Genomic DNA, 23014 nt, shown 5'->3' with positions numbered 1-23014 from the left:
ATTGCTTTTGAATACTTCTGGCAAATATATGTTTTCTTTTCATAAAAACATTTCTGCGACTACATGTTGGTTGAAGAAGGTTGCTCATCCAACACCTTTGATAAGGGCCTGATATATGATGCAATCAAATAATGAGCTTAAAGAAATGATTAGTAGGTTGTGCAGTATTCACAGTAAAGCAAACCACTGCAGGAAGCCCAAAATTATTACAACTAATGTAGTATGATATGTTTGAGGCAACTCTACACCTGGCGCCTAGCCGAGTGTCCTCCAGGACCCCTACTGTGGGAAATAAAGTTTTACCAAACCAAACCAAACTCGGTTTGACTGTAAGCAAAGAAAAACAATTCACAGCACACACGTTAGAATAAGTATGTTTTAATTATTTAGCTTTGGCATACATGCAGGCCAGTAACCAACAATGCTGTGCAAGGATATAAACTGTGCAGTTTCAATCTACTCTTTATGATCCTGGTTTCCTAGCCAGAATCATGAAAAATTGTGTCTTGACTTCAAGGCTTGTTTTATCCGGATCTTCTCCAACCTTGCCAGCATCTTCCATTAATCTGTTATTAAAGATAAAGATATTATATCACATAGGTATGTCGTGCTAATTCACTGCATGCAATTCAGTAGAATAATAAAAGTTATCCCAATGGTTATTTTCATAGCACACATACTATTAAGAAAAGCTTAAGCTATATTGATGAATACTCTATGCAGGCAAACAGAAGTCCTAGGAAACAACACCTGGCATAAAACAAATATAATGAAATATGAATGATGACTTGAAATTAACCTGGGTAAAGAAACACCACATATATAAGGAAAATCAAACTTGACAGGGCTAATCAGATTTGCAAGCGCATGCTAGTACAACGTTTTTTGCTGCCATCTGTTAACAAGAATTATTCATAGATCATCACTTAAGATCTATAAACAAACTTTTTATAACATCAGTGAACATAGTTAACTAAGGAAAGATGCTATTTGCACACACCAGATGAATATATATATATATATTGTGAGGGAGGAGCGGGGACAAAGGGGATGTGTTCGCGTGTAGGAGTGCGGATCTTGGAGGCCAAGTGGGCCGTTGCCGGGAAGCGTACGAGATGACGCGGATGCATACAGATGGGTGGTGAAGAAGGGACTCGGGGCCTGTCTACGTGGGAAGTGGAGCGTCGGGATAGAGTGGTGTTGGAGGAACAACGGTGTTGTGGTCGAACGTGACAAGGAACAATGGTGTTTGTGGTCCAACGTGGCAAGTAGGGGCCCGTCCGGGATGAACATAGATATGGACGGGGAGTCTGTGAATGGGCCCGAAGAGCTGCTGCATCATCTGCTGGGGCAAACCAACGGCTCCTTCATGAAGCGCGAGCAAGTCGCGGCAGCGGTATAACGAAGACTAATGGCGGTGGAGGCTGCGCCGGCAGGTTCAGTGACGGTGGCGACGACGATGGTGGGCCAACTGGCGGTCGACTGCGCTCCACCGGAGGACAGCTTCCAAAATACACAGTAATCAATGACACTCAGTCTCCCGAGGAGTACTTGGACCGACTAGAGACGTTTTGCCTGGTCGCCGGTGACAAAAGGCTTACACACATCGTGCCTGCTGCGCTGGAGGGTAGCGCGAAGTTGTGGTGGCGCTTCGTGAGACCGTTTGCGTCTTGGGAGGCATTTACGGCGGCCTTCATAGCAGAATTTTCTTCCATTGACGCGAAGTGCCACTTGAAGCAGGAACTTGAGCTCTGCATGCAACACCCCGAAGAAAATTTAAAAGAATTTGTCTAAACAATTGCGGCCTATTACGACCGGATTGGCAGCGAGTTTTCGGAGTCTGAAAAGGTTGACTGTGTGTTGCGGCAAATGCACTCACAGCTCCAAGACTTGGTGGAGAGAAAATAGTTTGCCAATTTTGCAGAGTTGGCAAAGGCTGCTGACGGCCTCATGAAGCTTTATTGGAGGCGTTTGCAATACAAGCCACCGCTGCCTCCGACCGACCAAGTAGCGAGGGACCTAGCCTTCCAGCCGACTATAAAAGTGGCTGGCCCGCCTGGAACACAGTCCATAGCTGTGGTGGCGGCGGAAGCCGCGTCATATCAGTATCAGTCGGCGGCACCCAACTGGTCGTTGCACCCCGTGGTGATACAGCCATCCTACCACCGTGACCAGCTGCACAGATTGTCTGCTTCCGCTACCGGACAGCGTTCCCTAGTGCCGTCACACCGCAAGGATACCAACCGCTCGACTGCAGGGAATCCACCTGTTATCGCTACAGAGGCATTGGTCACCTAGCCCGCGATTGTCCAACGGGTCGACGTAGCGGCTTGCCTTGCTGCTACCGATGCTACGGAATCAGACATATCTGCTCCCAGTGCTCGGGAAATAGGAGCCAGTAGGTGCTACTTCAGCGAGCACATACGAGACTGTGCCGCAGATAGCGGCCTCGGCCGGCAACAAGAAACCTCTCACTCCGGTGAGCACCTACGAGACTGCGCTGCAGGTAGCTGTCTTGGCCGGCAACAAGGAGCCTCTCTTGGAAGTGCGGTTTGGGCAGACTATATTCCAGGCCCTAGACACAGGCTCAAGTGTGAGTTTAATTGGAATGCCGGCAACAAGAGTGGCTGAGGAGACAGGCGTCAAACTCAAGACGCAAGAGCGAGCATTCCGTCTGGCAACAGGTTGGTCGTGGCCCACCACTTCTTTAAAATGCAACATAAAATGGTTCTCAGGCACCCGCAACCATCACTTCCCATGTGTGCCAGATCTGTGTCGGGACATTGTGCTTGGCAGAGACTTTTTGACTGCAACAGGTACATCTCTTCATGTAGCGCTGGGTGTCTGGACTGTTGGAACCGACCCTCAGTGTATTGTGCCATTCGCTAAGCGCAACAAGGATCCATCAACAGCCCTGGTCATAGACTGCGAGTCTTACTATTTGCAGTCTCTTTGAAGAAGTGCTTGCAGTTTCGGGCACGAGCATCATTCCAACTGACGAATGCAAACACCATGCCATCACACCTGAACCACTATCAAGCGTCCATACAGTGCTCAATGACTTTTGCCATTTGTTTACCACAAGTCCTGAATGTGCCAGCCTTGCTCAACACTGCACTGACACTGGGGATAGTGCACCGATGAGGTGCAGGCTGCGTCCTGTAAATGTCAAAAAGCAGAAGATAATTGAGAGCTGTGTAAATGACCTCTTAGAGCAGGGCCTTATAAGACATAGCACTAGCCCGTGGACTAGCGCCCCTGTGCTCGTTGCTAAGAAGTCTGGAGGCTACCGGCTTGCTGTAGACTACTGGCCACTGAACGCACGCACCAGGGTACCTGCATACATGATGCCTCGAACGGATTGACTGCTAGCACAACTGGGTCGCGCAGCGTGGTTCTCGAGCTTTGATCTCTCCCAAGGATTTTTTCAGATTCCTGTTTCTGGCTCCAACATAGCAAAAGCTGCCTTCATCTGTCATCAAGGTACATTTGAATTTACAAGAATGCCCTCCAGGGTGGCAGGTGGGCTGGCAACCTTCCAAACCTTAATGGACCGAGTGCTACAGGGAATCAATCATCACTTTGCTATGGCGTTCCTGGATGACGTTCTCATCTACTCTGAGATGCTTGAGGGCCTCGTTGAGCATGTGAGGGAGGTTCTGCGGCGCATTGACAGGGCTGGCCTTACAATTAACCCAGACAATGTAAAGGTTTGCTGTCAGTCGCTTAAGTTCTTGGGCCACATCACCTCCCCTGGGCAGTGTAGACCGGACGAAGAGAAAGTGCTTGCAGTGCTGTACCCAAGACCCACCATGGTTAACCAGTTGCAGGCTTTCCTGGGCCTTGCTGGTTATTGCCACAGTTTTATCTCACACTTCTCACTGATGGCGCATTCACTCACTATCCTTCTGAAGAAAAATGAGCCATGGCGGTGGGAAGAGCGCCAAGAGCAGGCCTTCACTGCATTCAAGCAGTCCTTGGCTAAGGACGCAGTTATAAGCCTCCCAGACCTAAACAGACTCTTTGTGGTTGAAACGGATACAGGCGGAATTGGCATTGCAGCGGTGCTTCTGCAGGCCGGCCCTGATGGACTGCAGCCTGTTTCCTTCATTAGCAGGGTTCTCACAGAGTCTGAAAACCATTATACTGTCCAGGAGTGGGAATGCCTTGCAGTGGTGCGAGCAGTGGACAAATTCAGAGCATACCTTGAATTTACAGAGTTTGAAATTCATTGCGATCATTCATCCCTATCATGGATGTTTAGCACCGACCAAGCTTCACCCAGAGCCAAGCGTTGGGTCCTCAGGCTGCAGGGCTTCAATTGCAGAATCGAGCACAGGCGAGGACTAGCAAATATTCCTGCAGATGCCTTGAGTACAGCGCCTCTCCAGGGTGAAGACCACCCAAATGATGGTCTGCATGAAAAATTGCTTCCCATGGCTGCACCAGAACCTGAAGGGAAAATTACACTAGAACAAGTCGCAGTGAGCCTAAGCGACCGGGTAACAAACAAACGAACTGGATTCCAAGAGAAGGAAGGTGTAGCAGGGGGCGGCAGAAAGTTAGGTGGGCGGATGAGGTTAAGAGGTTCGCAGGGGTCAAGTGGATGCAGCTAGCACAGAACGGGGTAAATGAAGAAATATAGGAGAGGCCTTCGCCCTGCAGTGGGTATAGTCAGGCTGATGATGATGATGATGAAGTCGCAGCTGCCTCGGAGGAGGATACTACATTCTTAAGCGACACAGTACAACAGCAGGCTCGCGACAGCCATCTTTCAAAACTGAAAACTGTTGTCCAAGGGTTCGTGCTGCCCACTTCAGACCCTGATCACCGCCTTTTAAAGGATCTGACAGAAACTACAGAACTGGCACCCAGCAGACTGCTCGTCCAGCAGGGAGGCAACAAAAGCGTACCATGGCTACCTTCCCACCTTAGACACCTTGCAGTGAACATGGTGCATGACCACCTCACTGCGGCCCACAGTGGATTTTTCAAGACGTTAAGGTATGTGGCAACACGATTTGTCTGGCTCGGAATGCGGGCAGATATATCCAAGTGTGTGCGAGGCTGTGGTGTATGTCAGCGCACAAAAGCCCGGCGCAAGAAGCCCGAGGGCCTTATATGCAGTCAATGGGCAACAGCACCCATGGAAGAGCTTAGCGTTGACATTATTGGACCCTTCCCATCTACACCTCGTGGCCACAAATGCCCGCTAGTAGTTATAGATAAGTTCACCAAGTTTCCTGAGCTGTTTCCTCTACGAGCAGCCACAAGTGCAAAAAGTTTAGAATGTATGGTGCAAATCTTTTGCCACCGTGGCACACCTGTGGCCATCGCCAGTGACAATGGGAAACCCTTCATTAGTGCACTAAGGTGCAATCTCTTAAAACACTGGTGAATTAAGGATTGGCATACAGTCCCTTACCGGCCGGCTGGCCAAATGGTTGAGCGTCAGAATGGCACGATTAAGCAGTGTTTACGAGCATACTGCACCAGCCACAAGGACTGGGACCGATATATCCCCGAGATTGGCCTTGCCATGTGTACTGCAGAGTGTTGTCATCGGATATACTCCATCGTTGCTTTGTTACGGCCGAGAGTTGCGCACTCCATGGGAACCCGCAGATGACAAGGAGGACACGGAGCCTCCAGAAGCAGCGCACCACGCCCTTGCTGCGGAACTTCGACATTGCCTTGAAGAAGCCCTCAGGAATGCTCAGGAGCATCAAGCAGCTGCTTGGCAAGCCCAGAAGTCAAGTTATGACCGTCATCGGCAGCCAACAAGCATTAGGGAAGGTGACCTCGTGCTCTTGGGTAGTCACACCCTGAGTGACGTGACCAAAGGTGTTGCCAAGTTGGTGCCACGGCAAGGCGGACCTTATCGTGTGGTCAAGCGAGTAGGTGACAATGACTTCATTCTGAGTGATCCTGCTACGGGACGTCGCCGAACTTTAGCCCACGCCGATCAGTTGGTCCTCTACCACGAACCGTTACTTCTCTCTTCTGACCCAGTTTCACGATTCAAGGGGGGGGAGAGTTGTGAGGGGGGAGCACTGGCATAAGCGGACCGATCCCACGACAGTGGAACGAAGGGGATGTGTTCGCGTGTAGGAGTGTGGATTTCGGAGGCCGAGTGGTGTGCATACGATGGCGCAGATGCATACAGATGGGTAGATGGGTGGTGAAGAAGGGACTCGGGGCCTGACTGAGCAAGAAGTGGAGCATCGGGATACACTAGTGTTGGAGAGGCAACGGTGTTGTGGTCGAACATGACAAGGGACAGCGGTGTTTGTGGTCGGAAGTGACAATATATATATATTGTAAAGAAGAAGTTCTGATTAAGCGGACAGATAGCCGAGAAAAAGGAAGTGCTTTTGCGGACTAGCTGACTCCAAGTTAAGCCACCACCACTCCAGTTCCGCTCACTACCAGTGCCTGGATCCCCGCTTAACACTTGGTGGAGGTCCAGGGATTTATTTTCCATTTCCTCGCCCTGGAGCTCCGCAGCCGCCAAATTCCGACCTCAATGACTGACTCCAGTACCAACACTACAGGCCCCGCTCCCTCGGCCTCTTCTATTCCATGCACCGGGGTGCTTCGACAGCGGGACCCACCGCTCTTCAGCGGTACTGACGATCGGGATGTGGAGGACTGGCTTTCTTCATATGAACGCGTAAGCATCCACAATAAATGGGATGACATCCTGAAACTTAACAACGTGATCTTCTACCTGACATAAGTAGCAAAGTTGTGGTTCACAAGTCACGATCGCTGATATTCCAACTTGGGCCTCGTTCAAATCTCGATTTGTGGATGTCTTCGGTCGCCCTGCAGTCCGTAAGCTTTGCGCCGAACACCGTATGCGCGAGCGGGTGCAGCAGACATATATATATTATGTTGAGGCATGAAAAGGAAAGAAAAATAAAGAGCCTCTGCCCGTGCCACATATGCAAAACCTTCACTAGCTACATTGAAGACGTTTTAAATTTGTGCCACCGTGTGCATTGATGAGTGAAGCCGAGAAGATTCGCCACATCATGATGGGCATCAACGAAGATGTATTCAACATTCTCATGGCAAAAGAGCCTCGCATTGTAAGTGATGTTGTCACGAAGTGTCAAAGTTACGACGACCTCCGTCGCCAATGCATCGTCCCTCGACGACCTGAAGCCATGATCTCGGCTATGTCTGACGCCACTGTCAGCTCCACACTTATTCAAGAAATAAAAGACATTGTACGGGAAGAAGTTTCATGGCAATTATCGCTAATTTTAAACGTTCCGCATTCCAACTCACACCTGGCTCCGACCATACGCCAGGTTATTTAGGAACAAGTTGCCGACGCACTTCGCCCGCTCGGCAACCTAATCTTCATGCCGCTATACTGACAGCTCCGCTCATTCATGCCGACGCTGCTCCGATGCCCGGACCCACTCCACTGTCTTATGCTGAGGTTGCCGCAAGACCATCCCCTCCTACGCCTTTTCCATCGTATGGTCCGCCTCAGCAGGCATTTTTCACTCAGCGCCGTGCGCCACCTATTCTACGCCCTTGGCACACATCTGAAAAATCGGCCCATTTGCTTTGCATGTGGTCTCCCTGGCCATGTTGCACGCCTGTGCCGCCGTCGCCTCGCCGCGCACACTTTCTATCAGAGCCCAGTCGCCTACACACAGCCGCCGTCCCTACCCCGTGTGCCACCTCAGCCCTCGTCTCACTTTGACCACTTCTCGCACGACCACCGCTCAACCTCTCCACGTCGTCGCTCATCGTCACAGATGCGTTGTCGCTCTACCTCGCCAATGCCGGAAAACCACTAGACGCAGTTCCTTTGTGCACCGCCACTGCCCAGCACATCAAACCACTCAGTACCTGCACGGCTCAAGTCACCACTCGGGACGTTCTCTATGTCATCAGTTTTATCGTTCTCCGTGACTGCTCCCATGACATTATTTTAGGATGGGACTTCCTGTGTCGCAATCGCGCCGTAATTCATTGCGCTCATGCCGAAGTAGAGCTTTCACCGCTTTGCACCGCACCGACCGCGGCTAATGTTCTTGGGGAAGCCAAATGCCACATTGCGTATGCTACTGACATCCCGCCTTCATCTGCTGCGATTGTGCCTATAAACTGTGCCTCTCTTCAAGACTGTACAGTGCTCTTCCCCCCCATCTTCCCTTTTTGTCTCGCGCCGCTGTCTTCCCCTCCGCCGCACTGTCCTTAGTGTATGAAGCAGCCATTAGTAACGATTCGTTCTATCCACTCATGTTGCAATGTGGCGAGTGCGTTGGGCATGCCGAGCCTGTTCGATCAGAAAATTTTGTGACCGTCCCGCTGCTTCTCTCCTCCAGCTGACCTACGAGTCCCAATTCGCACCTTTTTTAAATTTGCTTTTAGCGCTCCAAAACATTTGCTCGAAACTTTTCCCCGCATAATTATCACACTCCCCAACTTAGCATCAAGTTTCCGCGAAAAAAGTGCAAGCATTATGAGAGTAAACACAGTACTTTTCGCGGCACGTACAGCATGACTGGAGATGGTGACATGCAGGCCGTGCGGCACCCCAAACTGCTTGCGTATCGAGATCGCGGAGCCAGCGATGTCCAGTCCGTGCGCACCCACCGCGTATGCCGCCGCCAGCTACGGCGATTGCAACATCTGCAGTTTGTGGGCCACGTGCCGCTGAAAGCTTTTCGCGGCGTGAGCCCAACAGAAAATCGTGACGTCGCCGAGGTGCGGACCACGCGTCACCGCAAACCACTCGTGATTCGTACATACAGCGCAGCTGGTGATCGCGGAGTCAACGATGTGCAGGCAGTACATAGTGCTCAAGGTTGCGGTAGCAGTATGTACATTCGTATCATCCTTAGTGGCGTGGGAGAGTGTTCGGACCATCCGAAATTTTGCACATTGTACACAATGCACTCTGGCCGGGGAATTTTGCGAATGTGTATCATCCCGAAATTCGTATGAACCAAATTCGTATAACCGAGATTTTACTGCATTCATATTCATACGCTCACGCTTTGAATACATTCAGTTGTTAGTCAGCGCTCGTGTTGTGTCCACGTCCTTGTCCTTTCTCCTGTGCTGTTTTCTTCTAACATGACATCAAGCTCACTGTTTTGAGAAATATGTACCGCTCATGCTATTTGGCATCGAAAACGCCTCGTCTGAAAATAAGATTCTAAATACAAGGCTCCAAGCTGCAAACACATACTAACTAGCCGCTCATCAACACGTAAAGCCAATCAAAGCTAAGCCCATTCTGATTTCATATGCAAGTGTGGCCGCATATAGAACAAGGTAACTGCTTGTAAATGTGAAGCCTTTTTTCTCGATTAAATGATACTGTTTCATTGTCCATATAACAGCTTTGTGAATTATTTTGCATAACATACTGCTCCTGCTCACACACATATGCTAAAGGCAGAGAAAGAAAGAAAAGGGCAATACAAAGTATGCTTCACATAAACACAGGTGCAAGTATGTGCTTACTAGTTTTCATTAATTGGAATGCAATTTTTAGATCCTTACACCCTAACGCCTTAAGATGTTTCCGCACTAAGAGTAGAATAAGTGGGTTCTGTGAAAAGAATCCTTGAAGCTGTCTGGAAATTAATTGCCACCGCTAAGAGGACCCTGCCAAAGCTAAAGAGCTTAACTCAGATTTCACATTAGGAGTATCGTGATCCCCCCTATCCTTAGAAATTGTTTGCTCACGGTGCATTTTTTGAATGTGCCCCGAAGGTGTAGTACACATATTATTCTGCTAACAATGACTTCCCCATCAATTTCGGAGCCTATCGCACTGCTTATAAATAGGCCACGCTATCTCGAATGTAATTAGACAAATGAAATTTTGCTTTCAATGTTTCTTTCTTCTGGCTCCATTATTTGAGCACGTTTCGAAGGCACGATTGCGTATAAGTAAAACATAAGAATGGCCAGCCTGAAAACATCACAAATCTCGCAACTTTGCACAGTCTGCGGCTGATTGTATTGACACCCTGAGCAGTAACGAGTCTGGACATGCTACCTTTGCTGTGAAAATGTAGTTGACAGGGACGATGATGGAAACCAGGCTGCAACATTGTTGTCCGTGTGCCAGCTCATGTCATTTTCATAGTTCGCCTTTATTTTGCGTGCCCAGTTATTATTTTGCACAAAAAGTAGCATTCAATTTAAAACTTCCATTTTATCACAGGCAAACAATAATGTCCACACATTTTGCATATTCTGGAAGAAGTTGTGACATTTATTGGTTTTCAGATACAAGTGTATTTTTACAAGTTCTATATTCAGTTTTTTCGGAAAATCATTCTGGCAATTGAAATTTTTGCAATTGAATGTATAATATCATTGTTCAAACTTGTACGTCTAAAAGGTGCGTTTATTAAGCTTCCATTTCATGCGTTATGTAAAATATTAAATCTATTAAGTATTTAAGAAGAGAACAAAAAGCGGTCGTGCATGCTACTTGCACTTGAACTCTGCTGAAACGCGATCCCCCGGCTCAGTATCCAAGTGCCGCAAACGCTGAGCCACCGCAGCAGAGCACATTATCATGTTTCACACATGAAGTGCACAGGAGCAAAAAAGAAAAAGCATTTGTAGACACTTACATGGACGTCAGCTTGCGTGTCATTTCTGCTGCTTCTGAAGGGTTTTCCTTTAAGTACAGCTGATATGCTGACCATGTTTTAGTGTAGTTGACGTAATCAGCCACTGTTCCTGCTCTGCGGCCCTCGATGCAGTCTATCCTGAGAAGACGAAGCACACACTGGAGCCCACAATCTGGCAAATGTACCCGTAGATGTGAAACAACGGTCACAAATGGTTCAGGCAGGCAGGTCAGAGATCCAGGGAAAGACCGTAACAAATCTATGAAATTGGAAGTCATGCTCTTTTCATATGTGAGTATGTACGTACAGTTTGTAAAAAAATTCAACTTTTAGAGGAAATGGTGATTTTAGGCCCCTGAATTAAAATGCGCAAGAAGCACAATAAGCACGCACTATATGCTGCTTGCACAGCATTTTAGAACTTCCTCGATTTTCACACAAAACACCAAATCTTGCCGAACTCCTGCACATAGCAGAATCAACTGATTTAGAATTCTTAAGGGCTACGTACCAAGCAAAAGTACTGAACCGGATGACAGGTGCAGGATTATAAAATAATTACACCTAACTTTGCTGCCCGCATGTCGGATAATATACTGGCAACTGCTGCATCCTGACTGCTGCTTTTAAACAGCAATAACTGTTTCTCATAGTAATATGCTTCACCATTCACATCTGTGACTTGTAAATGCACTCGTAAATGCCATGTATTTTTGCTACGAGGACTATACTATGAAAAGGTATCCTTTTGAAACAGTCACCAAAGCAAAGCATGACAACCACAACATGTTCCCCCTGCTGGCTGGCTGAGATCGAAGAAAGCAGATGGCAATTTGGCAGACGACTGAAGTGCTGGACTTTATCCAACATGCCAAGTACCCACCACAACCGAGCAAATGATACGAGACTGGCAAAATAATGCAGCAGCAAGGGACAGAGTAGCCCGCACCATACAGCTGAGAACATTAGACCACAATCATAAACTTCCTGGCTATTAGTCCAAAACCACGAGGCAACGGGATGCTCACCCCCTGTGGACACCCCGGTTTTAATTTTTCAGAAAAGATAACAACCCAAAAAAAAGATGCTCTTGGCCAAACTACTAGGCCTTAACTGTGCCAACTATGACTCATGCAACTTCTTCATCCATGTAATGCCTTGCTGATGCAACAAGCAAGACTGTTTTTCTCCCTTTCTGCTCTTTTTCTCTCTCTTTGCTGGGCAGAAAAAAATATTCATAAAAGAAGCAACTATGAGGATAATGCCCACTCCCACATTTGACCACTGCTTCCTGTCTCTCTCTGTGACCTTGAAGAGGAGAGGAAAACGGCTGGGCCACACTGTAGCCAGAGACCCACAGGCATAGGAGGAGAGACGCAGGCTGTTGAATTGTGTGTCTCATCAGTGTCACTATGGATGAAGTGGGTCCACTCGGCTAAGCTTAACGGCCAACTGCACCATAATTTTTTTCTCCGGGAAGAGTGTTTTCTCAGAGTACGCCAGGGAAGGGCACTAAAACAAAATATGGCATATTCGTAACTGAAGCGAATGTTTCAGAAATCACTCGCAGCGCCTGTGTCTTTGTCTCCCTTTCTTCGTGTTTCGTCCCGTTCGTTGCGCTGTTTTATTTCATTTCGCAAGAACAGTTGTTTCTTAAACAGAAACTGTAAAAAGGGTGGCCTTTATTAATAACTAGGAAACGAAGCAGCAAGGGACAGAATCAAACCTTCGGGTGCGTACTTGTGACACTTTGTCGGCCTTCTGCTTCTTGCAGGAACCTCAGCGAGTGGGAGTCAGTTATATTTGAGTATTGTGAGAGATGTGAACACCAAATGCATTGATTTATAGCACTAAGAACGAATACCAACCGCTAACATGGGCAATTATTTGATTTGGCTTATGTTTTTCATTCTCGTCCATCACGCTCATTCGTGTCCCAGATGACTATACAGCATTTCAGCATGGTAACTGCGGCAGAACTCGTAGGGGATTAAAGAGAAGAGGAGAAAAGGAACGACGAGCACAATCACAATTTGTCACTCAAGGCAGTGGCTGGCAGGTAAAAAAACAGTACCCTGTATGCTTTGAAAGCAGTCAACTGTTGTGGCCACGGACCAAGAATCATGTCCTCCATTAAAGGACGAGGAACAACGCAACGTATGTCTTTCACTCATAAAAGCAGGGCGTTCACACAGGAGATGTTCAACTGTCGCTTCATAGCCACAATTTTCACAGGCAGTGCTGTGAACTATTTCAATCCAAAAAGCATATTGTTGCTGCAATTCAGAAAGCACAGAAAGCCACTTTTTTAATGAGCCCAGGATCTCCAAGCTAAGTTCGAGCCTCCAGCTTTTTACTGCATTCTGTCCACATTCCATTCACCCGCACTGAGCCCGGCTTGAAGATGGTTCCAGAGGTCATATCCAGAGGTTGCCCTAATCCTGTGACACTCCGCCAGGTGCACACTTCATCTGCTACACAACTTTTAAAATGTTTGTAACTATAGAACTACTTTCCCAAGCATCCGACCTTGCAACAATTAGTTTTAGGACTTGCCGATCAAATTAACAAGCATATTAGTAAAATTGAGTGGCAGTTGGCTTTTAACCTGGCAAAGTCATGCTAGCCAACCTATTTTACATTTGATTAACCACACAAACTGACAAATGTTTAGAACAGGATAAATATATGTCTTCATATCGCCGCAAAGGTTACAAATCTTTCGTTTCTTTTCGGTGCAAATGTGTCAGTGTTGTGATTTATCACTGTGTATTAATTTTACTGTGTCTATGTTTTGAAGAGTTATCTAAAAAAAAAATTTTGTCAATGTCTTTGGGAATTGTACATGCATCGCTTCTGCGCTGCTGCATGTAAGGGGGTCAAGGGCCCTCAAGCTGCTTCCGTGCAGCTTTTTCCCTTAGCCTCCTCCATATGCATTATGGAAATAAGCAATTGAATTGAATTGAAATCTTTATTTGTTGTTTTCAACAGCTGCCTGCATACAGCCTTATGACTGTGACTGCCATGCACAGAACAATTTTGTGCTCTTTGTTTACGCTCAATGTTGCAAAACAGGCCTTTATCATCGAGATCAACCTGGAATGGTTGCAACCTGCAGGCAAGCACAAGAGTTTCCGTGTTGCTCCCTACTTTTCCAGTATCCTTTCTGGTTTATCTAGATGTTTCTGTGCAAAACATTAATTTGAGCACTACCACAAGCAGCAGGCATTCACAGTACAACGACCGACGAGCACATTTCCTGTTATCACGCTACCAAATTGCTTAAATCTTTTACGTACGCAAGTCAGCCTAATAAAGAACACATTTACACGTAACCTTTCTCGTCGGCACGTGACGATATCACATCTGTATGAATGACATCTCCCGCTACCAGCTCATGGCTGAAATGTTTTATAAATGCATACATTACAGTCAAACCCGGATATATCGAACCCAGATAATTCGAATTTTGGTTATATCGAACTCACAGAATATCCCCTCGAAAATCCCATGTAAAAGTATAGGAAAGCTGCATCGTATATCGAACTCAATTTCACCGGTCTTCGATATATCGAACTCCGCACCACACATTGGACATGTGCCTTCCCCAAAGACGATCGCATCATCCTCGGCCACTTGCCGCTTGACATTTTCAAGCCATGCGCGGAAGCACTGTGAGGGCATTTCGGTGCCGGCTGGTCTAGGGCAGCTCCACGGCCTTTCCCCAAAGGTGCGCGCATCTGCGGTATTTGCGGTGATCGTTTGCCGCCATGTTTGCCGCGCGCCAGCACGTGACGTTTGCAAGCCATGCGCATGAAGGAACGAGAGGGAACCAATGAAGCCGTGGTGTTTGGGAGAGGGGAAAACGCGATAGAGTGAAGCGCAAAGGTGTGCCCACTCTCCTGCTGAGCTTTATCGCTTCCCTTCCTCTCTCTTTCCCTGTCTTCATTCACAGCAGCAAGCACTACGCATGTGCGGACAAGCCAGCTCAACCCGTGGCAGACGCTTCTTCAGTGTGTGTTGTGAATTCTCTGCGTGGCTCGTGTTGTCATGCTTTTGAACGCACGTAAGCTACGGCGGCTGCGGACGCTAAGAAGCGGCAGTTTTTTTTTGTTTTTTTGCGAGTCATTCATCCTTGCTGTCGTGCTGAGCGTACGACATAGCGTATGCTGTGGCGGCTGCGGACGTTTAGAAGCAGCAATTTTTTTTTTATTTGCAAGAATAGGGGACCGCAGCTTCGCAGGGGGGCGCTGCAAGCGCCAGTGAAAAGCGCCCTCTTCGGCGGCGTCCCGATAATTGACCGGGCAGGCCGGTTCCCCCTCCCATTGAACAGCTGCGCGAGTGGCTCTTGAAAGGGGTCAGTTCTGCACGTGCTGGGCTGTTGCAGATCTGTTTATGCAGTCGCGTGCTTGCTCATGGGTGCGTGCGCGCTTACGCATGCGAATTCTTCAGAGAATTGGGAAAATCTTTCAGCGCAAACGCGAAAAAAAAACTTGTGGATAATGTCCTTTCCGTGAGGCAAATTGACGAAAACGCCATTATGTTAACGGCACTTTTAGTGCCGCAAGTAATTAAGTGGCAAAACAGTTTACAACGTAGAAAGTAATTCTATTTTTTACATAGTCATCTTCACAATGCAAAATTTTATTCGATGGCTCAGTGTGGTGCACGGAACTTCGCTGACTTAATAGATTGGATTTTGATATTTTTTGTGCTAATAGTAATGAAGATTACCGTTATTTTAACGCAAATTAGAGTCCTGAAGGCGATATGCGGGGCTGAAGAGAAAGACGAGACCATTCACCGAATATGTCTACCAACTGCTCGCTTATGGTTAAAAGGAAAATGTAAGCTTGATTAATAAGTGCCACAGAGAAAAGCGGTTGCTTATTTATTTCAAGCTATCACAGCGCACGCGTACCCTCAAGACAACCTATCTGCAGAGCCATCGATCATAAGCGAATGCTCACTGACGTGGATGACAAATGTTTTGACTTCAAAATTCTTTTTTCGAAACTGCATTCGGCCGCATGAACATTCGTAAGTAAATAACAATAATGGAGAAATGCTTAACTAAATGCTACGATTCCGTGCAAAAGTGTGGTAAATGTTTCTGCAATAAATAATGCCATACTTTTCCAATTGGATAGAAGTCTGGTCTAGATGGAGGCCGTTCATGGCAAAAAATTATGGGCGCGTCTCCTCTTTCTCTGTACTCGTAAACTGTGCGACAAGGAAGTTTCATCGCGAACATTTTTTCAGCATTCATGGCTATGCTCTCCAAAGCAGCAGTTTACAAGCAGGGGCAAATGCACTTGCACGGCTAGTATTCTGTGGCACTGCAAGCTTGGTGCTGTTGTGTGATTTTAATAAAAAGAACCAAGAGGCGCCATTCCGCACCCCTGGACACAATAACCTTTTTTTCCCACTCTGAACGCCTTGGAATGCCGGCCAGACTCGCAGCGACCAGCAACATCTCTTTTGTGCACCTGCGAGTGAGACGGCGCGTGCATACAATGAAGGAGAGGGTGCCAACGGCGCGAGCAGCGCGCGTACCAGTCGGGACGTGGGTGGTTCAATGCGCTCCCCCGGCGACGTCCCCGACCAGTCGTTCAGAAATGACCGCCAGAGGAGGAGGCGGCGCTGGTGTAGTGGGAGCAAACTTCAGGTGCGCTCCCCTATTGTCTTTTTTTTCTTTTGCGAGAATTGTCTTTACTTGTGAGCCATTGCTTGTCATGCCGAACGTGCGGCGCAGCGTGACCTATGGCGGCTGCAGACGTTAGGAAGCGGCAGATTTTCTTTATTTTTTTTGTGAGAGTCGTTCATTCTTGTATCTATGAATCACCGAGAGCACGCGGTCAGCTGCGATCATGACACTGGCTTTTAGCATTGTTCGCTTCAAACGGCATTTGCAGCGATCACGCTTGCCAACGAATTTGTAGCAGTGGGCAATGCCCGCCCCAAGCGCGGCGCGATAAATCGAACCAGGCTTTGCAATCAAGTCATCACGCGGGCACTCTACCAGGATCTATGAGAAGTATAGTCAAAAGTTAAGCACGGCGCGACGTTATCGCTGCGCTGCATCTTGGCGCGCTGGCAATAAATGAGCTGTTGATGCGACGATCGAAACAGAGGGGCGCGCCACCGAATGCTTTTTTTTTTTTTTTTTCAAATCCTCGGGGGCAAAAGTGGGGAGTGGGTTCAATATGCGAGTAGATACAGTATCATTTTTCACGATCGCAAGTGGCGTCTCAAGCCCCCCATTTCTGTATATCGAAATATTTCGCGATCCCCTTCGAGTTCAATATATCCGGGTTCGACTGTATTCGCTTTCCAAGCTAAAAGTGCACCCTTATTTTGTGGATCTTCTATTACAAAACAAGTGCATAAAAACTTACCGAACATGGTCTTCAAATGCTGGACGAATGTCTCTATACATGTTGTCGACGATGTCTCTAACTGGAGACCAGTAGCCATTTGGCACACCCTTGTAAATATCCTGTCCAGCAAGGTAAAAGAAAAATTAGGAAGAAGCTTAAGCTTCACCTTAAGTGCAGACACAACAGTATGAGCACTCATTACCTCATTGGTTGCATGATGTTACTTTGGTCATGCCCACTTCTTTGCCTATTATTAAACGACGACATTTCAGCTTGGCATTTTTGGCTTCAAGGACCAACTCAGCTTCAGCCCTGCGTTTAAGATCATTGACAGCTAGGTGATGTTCCAGCTATGCTTCCTCTGCGCACTTACGGCATTTTGCTTACATTTTTAATGTTCATACCTCGGCATCACACCTTTGCTTCAACTGTATAGCTGACCGATACCAAACTTTCTTCTCCACCTTTTTGGAATCTGTTCTACAATTTCTCCCTGGTCGTCAAGAGAGAGAGAGAGAGAAATAACATTTATTGCACCCGTCAAAAGGTTGGTGAGGATCCGAGGCGAAGCTCTGTCCCAACCATGTCCTCCCCCTCAGCGGTCGACCTGGATCCCTTGGATCTGAGCAGCGGCCAGAGCAAGACGGATGACTTCTCGTTGCCCTTTTTCGTCCTGCTTGAGAAGTAGTGCCTCCCAGGACTCATCTGTTCTGTCAGGTTCTCCAAATCTAGGACACGTCCATATCATATGGATCATGTCCGCTATGCCATCGCAACGTTTGCACCTGGGGCTAAAAATTTCCGGGTGCCATTTGCTGTAAAGCTGGGGGTTCGGGAATACTCCAGTCTGTAGCTTACGCCACATAACCTCCTCGCTTTTGGTGAGTTGTTTACACGCTTTTGGTAGTACTGATCTGCCTAATTTGTAATGATTTAGGCTATCTTGGTAGGTGTTAAGGTCATCGTCGAACTGTAGAGGCTCCTCATCGCGCAAGGGGTACGGGGTTGCGCATAAGTCGTCAGTGGGATCCCGGAATGTAGCTAATCCTCGAGCCAGTACGTGCACTTTCTCGTTCCCCCTTAACCTCTGGTGCGCCCGTGTCCAAATGAGCGCGACCTGCTCTGCCGGTGGTGGACCACTGGCCAACACTCTTGCTGCTATGGCCGAAATGCGGCCCGCGTCAAAGTTTCTAATCGCTGATTTCGAGTCTGTAACTATAATTTTGACCTGTTGTGTTAGAGCTAGCGCGATGGCCACCTCTTCCGCCTCCGTTGTGGTCGAATTTCGGGTGCTGCAGCAAACTACCGAGCCCCCGTCTTCTCTAGTTGCTACTGAAACACCTCCCCTACCGTGCGCGCATTGTGCGGCATCTATATATAAGATGTCCTGTCTTCCCTCAAAACGGGCTTGCAGCGCTGTTGCTCTATCACTCCTCCGGCTCTCATGGTCGTCAAGCACCACCATCACGACAAGGCACATACTCAAAAGAAGAAACAAAGCCCCCGCACTGTTACATGCATCTGGTACATGTCAGACGCATTGTCGCACTTGTACCAGCCACAGGTCATCGCATGTGTTCAAATTCAATGATACACAAACAATATTATTTGTCTACATCATGCTTATTTCATTCAGTAATCACAAATCACTACTCACTAATCAATCAGTCAACCAACAGCACCATCAACAATCCACAATTGATCAACCAGCACTACATATAGCATATACACTCCATACAAGGCGTTTACCACTTTTCAGGCATCTCTTTTGACTTGACCTTGACATAGATGCGCAGTTTGATGATGCACTAAAATGCGGAGGCGCGATATACCTTGGCAAAGCTGTATCAGGTCTGTAGTTACAGTGGCTCCCGCTTCGCACGACAGTGCCACACAAATGTTTGCAGCGGCAAGAATTTGACAAAACAGGCTACATCCATGGCTTTTCAGTGCAACAAGCATAGTACATATTGCGTAATGACAGTAATTTAACCACAGCTAAGCGTAAGTTTTACGCACAAAAGCTGTAAATATTTTTCATACAAATAAACTTACGCCTATTAGGCTTATCTATTCCTAATCAGGCTCAGTTAACCTTAGAATCGTGTAAATGCGGCCAATGTGTGTTCAGACAGCAACACACAAATACATTGTGAGCTTAAAGACCTTGAGGCTTAGCTAGGCCCCTTGGGCTTAACTGAGCCTAACATTCTCAATTAGGCTTAGGAAAGCATAAGTAGGCTAATGTGCATCCAGGGGTGGAATAATATAAGAATGCCAAAATCAATTTCATTCCATCGACAATGATGTAAAAATTGTGTATGTGATGTTGACAACGTGAACATTACCATGATAGCAAAGCCTAACGTTTCATGAAAACAGCCAATGAGACAGTAAAAGATGCTCAAATGCTCTGCCTTATTTTTTCTGAACAAATTTATTTATTTATTTATTTGATACCTCAAAGGCCCCCTAGTATGCGGCATTACATGAGGGATGGGCATGAGAGTTAAACAACAATGGTCTTGATAGCATTCTTAAAATGGATGGCGTTGATATGACACACGGCATCCTGTGGTAGATCATTCCAGTCCCGGGATGACGTGACGAAAAAAGGTCGAGAAAGAGCAGTAGTTCTTGCGGAGGGGGCGTAGACGGCCTTATGGTGATTAATACGGCTTGAGAGGCAATAAGCAGGTGATATGACTGATTCTCCTAAAGATGAATGATAAAACATACGAAAGAGGCACAATTGAGAAATTTTTCTTCAGGTTTCAAGGCTAGGCAAATTGGCCCTAGATTTTTAAAGCAGACACACTAGTGTAGAATAAATTAAATGGATAGCACGATTTTGTATTTTTTCTAAAGTTAAAGAGAGGTTAGACTGGTGAGGATCCCATATTGTTAAACGGATAGCATGATTTTGTATTTTTTATAAGATTAAAGAGAGGTTAGACTGGTGAGGATCCCACATTGCTGAAGCATATTCTAGTTTAGGATGGACAAACATTAGGTATGCTAATGATTTGATGGATGGGGTGGCCAAACGTAGATTGCACCGTATCAAACCAAGGGTACGATTAGCCATGTTAGTGATGTTCATGACATGAGATGACCATGTTAGGCTTTGCATTACAGTGATACCCAAGTACTTACAGGAAGAGACGAACGACACTTCAGAACCAAAAAGAGCGTATTTAGAAGGAGTATGCATCTGCCGACGATGGAACGAAATCAAACATGTTTTGGAAATATTAAGACATTAGTCAACGTTTGCAACAAGCCTCGATTTGGTTAAGATCTTGAAGAATTCCAGTTTCAGTACTATTAGTGATTGGGTGGTAAATTACACAATCGTCAGCAAATAAGCGGATAGTAGAGGAAATATTGGAAGGAAGATCGTTAATGTATATAAGGAAAAGCAAGGGTCCCAGGACTGTACCTTGGGGAACACCTGAAATGACCAGGCTACGAGGAGAAGAACAATTGTTAGCATAGACAAATTGCTCTCTGTTAGTCAAAAAGTTAGCCATTCCAATACTAACAGGTTAACATTTGGGCCCGATAGCTTTAGTAACAGTCTTTTATGCGGTACTTTACAAAAGCTTTTTCGAAATCAAGGAAGAAAGTGTCAGTAGGAACATTTCAGTCAAGGTTTGAGCTTAGGTCGTTAATAAAGAGAGCCAATTGGGAGTCACATGATTATCCTTTCAGAAAGCCATGCTGGTTAATATGAAAAAATTTACGGAGAAAATGAATTTGACTATGGCTATGTGCGAATAAATAATATGTTCCATTAGTTTCGAACAGACGTTTGTGAGGGAAATGGGGCGGTAATTTTTACATGAAACACGTGAGCCCTTTTTGGGGACCGGAATGATCTTACCAACTTTCCAATCTTGTGGAAGGACACCTGTTGATATGGACAGTTGAAAGAGGTGGCACAATATAACACTTACAATGTTTTTAGTATTTTTAGAATTTTAGGATTTATGCCGACAACACCGGATGAAGATGTAAGTTTCAATGGTTCAATGAGTTTCATGATGCCCTTAGCATCAAATGTAATCTGTGGCATAACTGGGTAGCCGAGAGCTGGGAATTCTGGTAGGTCACCGTCTGGTTCGCTTGTAAAAACTGAAGAAAAAAAGTTGTTTAGAGCATAACTAGATTCGTGTTCCAGGATAAGGTTGTTGAAGTCGTCATGTAATGTTAGAGGCTTAGAATGTGATGGGTTCATAGTTTTCCAGACTTGCGGGGGTTAGTGCGCAACATGGAAGGTAGAAAAGACGAGAAAAATGTATGTTAGCTTTGCCTGATAAGGATAAAAATGTTTTTTCTGCAGAATAATATCTTTCCCATGCATATGCGGTGTCAAAACATTTTGCAGATCGAAAAAGTCCTTTCTTTTTGTTTCTGAGGCGTTTGAGCTCTTTGTTGAACCATGGCGATGATGGGTTTTCAGTGACAGTGATAGTAGGGACATGTTAGTCTATAAGTTGATGCATCTTGCTTCTGAAAACGGACCAGTTAGTATCTTCAATTGACCGCTCTGAAAAATTTTGGAGCAACCACATGCAGAATTCACTTAGTTCGGAATTGATGGCTGCATAATTGCCTTTGTCGTACAGTGTTAATGTTTTTCGTATTTTTTTTGTGCATGACAACTGGCAGGAGTATGTGGCATCAATTACAGAATGATCACTGAGTCCTGGTAAATGAAGAAGTAGCGGAACCTTATCAGGGTTTGAAGTTAATATGAGGTCGAGTATGTTGGAGGAATGATTGCTTTGTCTTGTCGGGTTTGATACAAGCTGGGACAGACCAAAGGTTAGACATGTGTTAATAAAATCACTTTCAATGTTATCTTTACATGTTGTGGTGGAAGTCGGACCAGCTTATTGCAGGAAAGTTAAAGTCGGCGAAAAGAACAATCGGAGTATGTTGATGAGCCGCGAAGTTATCACGCGAAGTGCTTCGTGGAAATTAGCAACAAAAGAATCGGTTAAATCTGGTGGACGATAGCAAACGCCAATGATTACGGGAGAAAATGAAGCATGGCACTGAATGAACATTATTTCTAGAGGGGATAGAATTTTAATCTCCGAACAAAGAAGCCAATAATGGGTTCCTATTAGCACGCCTCCTCCCCGTTTACCTGTTCTATCGCGACGAAAAACAATGTAAGTGTAAATGCTCGTAAGACAAGTTTATTTTTGAAGAAAATTCATTTTATAAGATGTATAATTATAGATGTTGACTTTAATTTATTAGTTGAAAAAAATGAAGAGCTCACAATACAGACAAAAAATTGTTCTTAAACAGCCTTAATCTCATCTAGAGGCGACAAAAGTGTATTCTGGATCTAAGCTGGTTTCTAGGCAAAACAATCATGCCAGTGCAGCATCGGCTGATAGTGCCAAGGCTTTTAATAATTTCACTCTTCTGTGAGAGTATTTGAGTTCAAATGGTTGCGACTGGTTGCAAATGGTTGCGATCAATGCTGTTGAGGTTCCCTCATCTGCAAAAAAACCTTGCAAACTGCGATCGGTCTCCGAGTTTAATATCACCAGATGAAGGCATTGTGTACGAAGCTCGGCTGTTGAGTATCGATGGCGTAGATTCCAATGCCGGAATCTCATACCTGTGGGTAGGCATTGTCGAGCAGCGCCAATCATGAAGCAAAGTCATACAGTCGTCTCGAGACGACACAAAGAGGTATTGTTTTACCATGGCGTTGATGGCATAGTAGCCTTTGCGACACAAAAGTTCTGCCTTTTCTGAGCCACATGACCCCAAGAGTGCTGCCGTGCTGTTTTGTCGTTCCTATACCTTCTTTCAAAGCTCCTTTTCTCTCCGGCATCCTTGGGAAGCGAGTTTAAGTCTGCGCGCCAACATGGCCGATTGCTTACGTGATGCGCCAAATGCAGGCACTCACAAAAGGTCACATCTGTCCAAATGCTCCCTCGCTCCCTCGCTACCAAGTGATAACGTTCTAAGTGAGAATAT

General features: G+C 46.3%; 1 protein-coding gene across 1 annotated transcript in view; it reads right to left on the bottom strand.

Annotated features, from left to right (window-relative positions):
* Positions 1-362: 362 nt before the first annotated feature.
* The window catches only part of LOC146190226 (putative methyltransferase DDB_G0268948), a 41029-nt gene continuing 18377 nt past the window's right edge, over positions 363-23014 (bottom strand). The window contains exons 4-6 of the mRNA XM_084600689.1: positions 17024-17124; positions 10626-10763; positions 363-566 (exon numbers count right to left, since the gene is read on the bottom strand). Of these exons, the coding sequence (XP_084456815.1) occupies positions 464-566; positions 10626-10763; positions 17024-17124 (342 nt within the window). The 3' untranslated portion in view covers positions 363-463. The remainder of the gene's footprint in view (positions 567-10625; positions 10764-17023; positions 17125-23014) is intronic.

The sequence above is a fragment of the Amblyomma maculatum genome, chromosome 4 (assembly GCF_055883805.1).
Source record: "Amblyomma maculatum isolate TAMU_Amacu chromosome 4, ASM5588380v1, whole genome shotgun sequence".
NCBI classification, from domain to species: domain Eukaryota; kingdom Metazoa; phylum Arthropoda; class Arachnida; order Ixodida; family Ixodidae; genus Amblyomma; species Amblyomma maculatum.
The sequence above is the reverse complement of the archived record's forward strand: the minus strand, read 5'-3'. Positions and strand labels throughout refer to the sequence as shown.